Below are 7,948 nucleotides of genomic sequence, written 5' to 3'. Positions count from 1 at the left end.
TCATTTTTAAATATTTTATTTTCTAACTTTATACATTTTAGTTTTGATTATTTCAGTTGACAACGGTTTGACGAGCCCCCTAAATTAACGAATGGGTTGCCTTGATTCACATGCTCTTGTAATAAATGAGTTTTCTGAAATTATTTGCATTTTAATGGAATTCTGAAATTCAGAAAAAAAGATTCCACGTTAAATCTTTATTTTTTTGTGAACACATGAAAGTATATTATACATAATGTGGTCCTTTTTCATCTACTACCAGTAAAGATCCATTTTTACCATCTTCTAATATTTGAATCAAGCCCCTTCCCAGATCTTCAGAACTGAAAATAAACAAAAAAATAAATAAAATATATGTATCTCCTAGGTGTTTTTATTAATTTTACTATGGTATAATTTCAAATAAATAAATGAAAACTTAAGTTATATTTTTTCTTTAAACTTGAAGCTTAACCATAATCATAAATCATTCACCAAGTTCACCTTCATACTCTTAAAAATATAGAGGTATAAAATTAATACACTAAATTTAATACACTGCTCAACATTTGCTAAGGAATAGTTACATTTTTTTGGTATAATTAAATAGATGTTGTTTGAGGAAATGAAACTAAGTAAATATTTAGTGGAGACAATGCTCATTTATAATTATACAAAATAGTTCAGATATCGAAAAATAAAAATAAAATTAAAAAAAGATGCTCATTAGACGATTTCCTAACAGGCATGAAAAATTGGTCCTTTGCCAGAATGAAACAGAAATGAGTACCTCAAGAGTCCTTATGGGAAATTATTCCACTCCTTTCTCAAGGTGGTTTTCATATCTTGGAACGTTGGAAACAGTTTGGAAACGTTGTGTTCTTTGTGAAACACTTTCGCCTAGGGCAACCTAAGCATACTCTATAGGATTTAGGTTCAACGAGTCCACAGACCATAGCGTATGGTCAATAGCTTTACTTTCTAGTGTGCCCAATACCTCAACGCACCTCTGTGGCTTTGCATTGTCGTCCAGAAACAGAAAGTATGATCCCTAAAAAGGCAAAGATGATCCAGAATAATCTCTCTGCAATATATACCGCTGAGGTGTAACGTTACCTCGCTCAACGATGTGAAGCGGTGTTCAGCCATGGAGCTTGAGGCCTTCCCAAATTCCCCTCTCAATTCACACTATAACTGGTAGCCAGAATCACTTTTCATTGTGAATCGCGATTCATCGGAGAACATCAATCTGGATCTTTACTAGTGACCTCAACCAATACGTTCCTTACACCAACGTAATCTTTATCGACAATGACGTGTTTAGAGCGGGATGCATCGAACAACTTTCCATGCATGCAAACAAACTTGATTTTATCGCCGTGAGATGGGTTCTGGGAGAAACATGTGTACCAGCAGTAGTTGCAAGGTCTGCAGCTATCTGACTAGGAGTGATATTTCTGTTCCTTTTGACTACTGGGAATACTCTTGAGGTCTGATGTTTCTACAACTACCACAGGCATGCATAGAATCTCCACCTTCAGCTGTTTTTTTTAATTGAGAGATGACACTTTTTGACACTCTCAATACTGCGGCCTCAGGGGTAGCATTTTGATCTGCTTTAAGTCGCCTCATTGCTTTCTCAGGATCATAAGAAATCAAATGATATCTTGCTAATATTTTTCACTTAAATATTTCAACGTCACACTGAATTTCACAGAAATAAATTCAACAAGCTATGATGCTATTTAGATTAAATACCTAACAATATGAATTTTCGAATAAATGATGAGATTGTGTGCACTGCCTTTTATGCAGATGTTGTGTACCGCTCTACCATGTTCTCTGCATTTGATTTTAATGTTATTGGTTGGTTGTCAAGAACGCTACTTGCATAAAGCAGTTGTACGTTATCAATTGTCAAGCAGTTTAAACAGGGCTTTCTTTGAAGCATCATTATCACTTTCTGTGCATTGCGAACATCCTCCTCTTAATAATGCCCTTCATTAGACCCTTTCCTTCCAACTAATGACATTTTTATTAAAGATCAAAACATACATATTTGTTTAATTTTCTTCTCTTTAATACTTTTTCCTTATTTGTATTATTCAGCTGTTCTTCATGTTGTATATATTTAAATTGATGCAAGCATTCACGCGTTTCCATTATTTATATTTATTAAATTTACTATATAACTTTTAAATAAATCAAATAAAATATCATGGAGTTTGTATAAATTATTTTTCTTTAATATTTTCGATATTTACTCTAATAAAAGTAAATTTCTCCAGCCCTCTATTAGTGATTTAAGTCTATTAAGTCTTCTGAAACTGATTTATTTAATTTCTAAAATTAAAATTTTTCGCAGCTATTTAACTTAATCTTTTTGCAACTACATATTAATTTCAACATCAATATTAAACTGTATTAAAATTAAAATTCTAACAAAGTCAGTTTTCAGAACATGCTAGACAAAATTGCAAGCGAAGTTTTTGAATATCCAATCAGTATTTTCATAATAATACACCAAAGAGCCATTACATTATGACCACCCTGCTAATAACATGTAGGACTGTCGTGAAGTGGTAGAATCCGCACATCACATCCTATACGAGTGAGGTGCCCTCGCCCTTAGCGCCTCACTACCTTATGCAATCCATATCCTAAAGAGCTTCACCTTAACTCCATTAAGGGACTGTCAGACTATATAAACAAAGTAGGCGACCCAAGACAATGGAACTAGGAAAAATTGGGCTTGGAGCATGGTACAAAATGCTACATATGCAGTGGTGCCACATATCTGACAAGCTCAAGTAAGAAGAAGAACATGTAAGACCAACTTTAGCCATCAAAACTGCTAGCACCAGCCGTGGCATTGATTCCACAAGGTGCTGATAGGTTGTCTGAGGTATCTGATACCAAGCGCTCACCAACTGGTCCTGCAGTTCCCTCACATTGCGAGGTGTAGCGTGGCAGCACGAATTTGATTTTCCAAGTAGGAGCACAAATGCTCTATTGGATTAAGGTCAGGTGAATTTGGGGGCCAAGACATGACTTGAAAGTCATTGAAATGTTCCTCGAACCAATCCATGACGATTCGACCCTTATGACATGGTGCATTATCCTGTTGGTAAGCACCATCACCCACAGAAAAAACTTTTGCCATGAATGGATAAACCTGGTCTGCAACCATGTTCAAGTAGCTTACAGTCATCAGGGATTGTTCTATAAAGATTATGGGTCCTAATGTGCCCCATGAAAACCTTGTTCCTGGGCGAGAAACCATGAAAACCTGGGGGAGCCCATTATTATAGATGGAGGGTGGTCATAATGTAATGGCTCTTCTGTGTATATAGTTTCAAGTGCATCATTAGTGTAGTAATTTTATTATAAGACGAAAATATTTGATCCCTTAAGATCCCTCATTGCATTAATATAAAAAATTAAATACAGTTGTTAAAACATTGTTAGATGTAACTATTTTTTATGAATAATTTAATTTTTTCTTACATTGTTAGATAAAATGTTTATAACTGTTTACAAATTAAAAAAAAGTACTTACGGAACTAATGGGAATGTTTCGACAAATTTTTTCCCTTCTTCTTCATCTAGACTACTAGGAGCAAAAGCTTTATAAAGATGTGTATTTACCGCACCTGGACAAATGGCATTCACTTTTATCCCACTTTTCTTTAGGTGGTATTCTGCCTGTAAGAATGGAATCATTCCTAACTTAGTTTCTTTAAATTAGAATAAAATTAAAGTTAAAATTTCATTTCTCAAGAATTTTTGAACTGATTCTGATCTAAATTTGATATTTAAAATTATATAAAAATTTCTGTACCTTATAAATCAAAAATTTAAAGTAAATTTCAGAAATCTAAAAACAAACGAATTTCCGATTTGTCAAAAACAAGAAAATTCGAGAAAAAAATCCTTTGAAGTTCTTATAGTTACGAAGAACTATTTTTCTTAATCAAGTTACATCTTCCACCTTTTTTGAAAGCTGTTGAATTATATTCCACCTATGGTACTCTGAGAGTTTGTTTTTATTTAAACCGTCGTTGAACAGTCGATTCAATTTTGGATTTACAGCTACTAACGTTCATCTCCTTAGCCTTGCAATTTTGAACCCAATCCAGAAGACAAGGGAACTCCTGGGAGATACTTGCCTACGCGGAGGACTTTTCCTGATGGAACTAACTAGCATTTGCGTTACTTGGAGAGGAAAGTCACCCACTGTTAGTCCAACTGCAAGGGGACTCTAACCCATGATCCGTCTACCACTGAGGATATTTTACGTCAGCACTGTAGTCGGTGAGAGCCGGGTGCGGGATTCGTATCGACCAGCCATTGCTGGGATTTTAATCTGGTTTACCTCATAGGACGACGAACTCTCTATCCCCTGAGCCATCACGGCGTACTCTGAGAGTTCATTAAGAAAACAAAAATGTCAGGAAAACACAAATCAAATATTTTATATAAAATCCAAGATGGTGAGAAAAGAAACATCTTAAGCCGATTACCAATATAAAATATCTCAGTCTCAAGTTATTTGGAGGAAAAGAACTTGTTTTCTTGTTTTTGCATGTTTGGAAAAATGCTGGGGAAGTAAAGAGGTTACTTTTAATTTGAGAACAAATATCTATGTTACTGTGAATGGCCGAAATTGGTGGTTGTTGACAATCACATAATCGCTTTGGTAAATATTCGAAATATATACTAGGTCTAATTAAGTGCGGTATACATTTGCCAGGTATACCCTTCACTTATGTATTTATTTTTAGGTTCAATGCCACTGCCCCGGTATACATTTGCCCAGTACTCCGAACTATTTTTCTCCTAATCTATCTTCAGCTGATATTAAAATATCGAATAAATATAATAATATCAATGAATAAATTAGATAATATCAAATCGGATATAACAAATATTTTGGGCGTTCATCAAAGCGACTATGTGATTGTTGACATTCACCGGTAAAAGTCAACATTTTCTTGATTTCCAATATTCACGGCATGTTGCACAAACTTATGTATTTATTAAGAAGGAAATTCTTACTCCGTAGCTTTTAGTCAAACCAACAACGGCATGTTTAGTAGCACAATACACAGGAGAAATTGGCATTTCCATTAAACCTGAAAAAATACCAATATATTTTGCTGGAGTTTTTAATTTCTTATTAGAAAAATCTCAAAACATTAGATTTTAAAAAAATTTCAAATATAATTTTCACTTTATTCCTGCTTTAAAAAACGATGCATTTTTTAGAAATGCAATGAGTTCATAAAATAAGTAAAAACACGTTAAAATAAACAAACAATAAAGCTTTCTGCCATATAGATATTAATTCTTGTAAAATTCTTTTCCTCTGCCCTACAGCCCAGAGTAGGCCAGAACCAGCCCACCAAGTTTTTGTTAATACAATTGCTTTCTTTTATTTATTTTGCATTAAAAAAAACAATAACTTCAAATGAGTATACCGTAGTTCCAGTAAATATATGAAGAACAGTTCAAACTTTGTTCCATTAGGTGTAGACCCGGGAAAACTTGGTTAATTGGGGGTAATATATTGATATTGGGATGGTTTCCAAGAGTTGGTTGTCTGGATGAACTGCAGCTTTTAATGGCCCAAAAACCAGGTGCTGCTATAACGAAGACTATACGTGGGGGAAGAAGGTTAGCTTCCGTCGGCATAATGTAAACTTACCCTCTAAGGTTCGTTGTGGTCCCTCTGTATGAAGGAAGAAACAACATTCAGGGGCGCGCAGCAGAAGTTCTTAAAACTGGTTTCCACCTTCCTTTCCTCCCAACCACTACAGGGTTTGGAGAGAAGAAAAGTTTTCTCTTTTTATTTATTACAGTGAAGCCTGCCAAGTTGACCACCCTTGTAAGTAGGGCACCTGCATAAGTTGACCTCAATTATCAAGAACGGAATTTTTCCTATATAATATAAAGAAGCAAAACCTTTGTAGCTTGACCACCTGTCTATCTTGTATGTTAACCACTGAAATAAGTCAATTTTGTCTAGGAGTATTATGAAATTCTATTCTAAAACTCTCATAAGTTGACCAGAAAAAAAAATTCAGAAAATTTTCTGTAATTTTTGCAATGTATGTTAAAATTTCACTTGTTTGGTGAAATAGTGTAAAAAGCTAATCTAAACCCTTTTGTGAGTTGACCATCAGGGGAAACTGTAAGGGGTCAGCTTTTGACCATTTCTTTCATCCGTTCATTGAAAACAGGTGTGTTAGTTGAAAAGTTGCTCTTCCAGTTGCAATAGTGAGCATTTGAATAAGTGAATGCTCTGAAATATGCTTTGATCCTTTATTTATGGTCTTTGATCTTTAAGTGTAGTAAATAAATTTTAAAGTGTTCAAATAATTTTATTTTGTTAAAGTTTTCAAATTACATGTTTTCGTGTTCTGATATTTTAAGAAATTATACTTATTAAACACTTCACATGCATAACTTGCATAATTTTTTTAAAAAAAAATTTGTTAAATATTAGAATTATATGTATCAAATTGAAGTTCATTTAGGTTTAAACACATTTCTTAAGATATTCACTTGCATATTTTCTGAATAAAATTTTTAAGTCAAGTAAAAAAAAAATTTAAATATATAGCAGCATGATATAGGAAACGAAAAAGTAAACAATAACCCACCCCTTCTGTAAGTTGACCACTTGTCTAAGTTGACCACTAAAACAATGCACCACAAGTGGTCAACTTACACAAGTTTTACTGTATTGATTTGTTCTGCATTTTATACTATTGATAAACGGTACTGTAATGTTAATAAATATATTCTATTGAGAATACATCAATATCATTCATGTTGATTAAATCTGCTAATACATTTTGATAAAGAAAGAAGGAAGGAATAAATTTGAGGTGTGATGCGAGTGGTAGCGTACCCAACCATACATGTAAAGTTACCAAACAACCTGTTCAGAGGTGATTTAACTCCTGCTTCTTAAGAGCATGTGCTGGATCTTAGTGCATATGATGCTCTGTTAAATCTGAGCATGTTTCTCACTCTGTAAGTTATTTTTCTGGAATAACATACCGAACCGAGCAGTTCCCGGTGTTAGTTACGCATTCCAAGAGCTGAACTTCTCCGTTCTATATTCGTTGGCTATAAATGTTCTGAACTTAAACTCTACAGTATTCTCAAGGGTACGAAAAAAAGGAAGAAGATTTAAAGTGTATCTCAGAGACCTGTTGGAATGGAAAAGAGACTTTATGAAAATAAGTTAGGTTGAGATACCAAGGTTGAGAAAAGTTCACAGAGGAAAATAATGATTCAAGCTATTGAATTTCTTGATATTAATACAGTAACGGTTGCTTGATTGTTATTGAATGCATTAAGTTGCTTGAATACTCTTTCTAAAACATATTTGTGATTTGCATAGCTTAAACAAGAAGTCATTTTTTGGATTTTCTTATAATTATTTGGATGATAATTATTATACGCTTTAAAAATAGTAAATACATGCCTATTAAGATACAATCAAAAGAGAGTACACAAGCTAAAATAACTTTACTTTTTTTACTAAGGAAGATGATGTTAATTATCGATACCTGCAACGGACGCTGTGTTAACTACAGAGCCACCTTTTCCACCATTGTCCACTCCCATATATTGGAAAGCAAGTTTGACACCTTGAATAACTGCCATCTAAAATAACAAAGGCTAATTGTTGAACTATAGTCTAGTGTTATATTTACGTAGTATTATTTTCAAGTAACTTTCCATGACACTTAAACTGCATACTAAATTTTCTATTGGTACTATCACGAAAACAGAAAAGGCATGTGAAGTAAGACAAAAAATTTATATATTTTGAATATTTGTAGATTTTTAGAAAAATTGGATATTTCTAACTGAATCATTGATTTAAAGAATTGATATATATATACATATATATATATATATACATATATATCCATATATATATATATATATA

General features: G+C 33.3%; 1 protein-coding gene across 1 annotated transcript in view; it reads right to left on the bottom strand.

The window, feature by feature from the left end:
* LOC107453579 (uncharacterized) overlaps nt 1-7,948 on the bottom strand; it is a 23,885-nt gene continuing 15,937 nt past the window's right edge. Inside the window, exons 11-14 of the mRNA XM_021145164.3 lie at nt 7,563-7,659; nt 5,038-5,114; nt 3,539-3,684; nt 1-323 (exon numbers count right to left, since the gene is read on the bottom strand). Coding sequence (XP_021000823.3) covers nt 227-323; nt 3,539-3,684; nt 5,038-5,114; nt 7,563-7,659 — 417 coding nt within the window. The 3' untranslated portion in view covers nt 1-226. The remainder of the gene's footprint in view (nt 324-3,538; nt 3,685-5,037; nt 5,115-7,562; nt 7,660-7,948) is intronic.

The sequence above is a fragment of the Parasteatoda tepidariorum genome, chromosome 4 (genome assembly GCF_043381705.1).
Source record: "Parasteatoda tepidariorum isolate YZ-2023 chromosome 4, CAS_Ptep_4.0, whole genome shotgun sequence".
Taxonomy (NCBI): Eukaryota; Metazoa; Arthropoda; class Arachnida; order Araneae; family Theridiidae; genus Parasteatoda; species Parasteatoda tepidariorum.
Note: the sequence above shows the minus strand (reverse complement) of the source record. Positions and strands in the feature narration are given on the sequence as shown.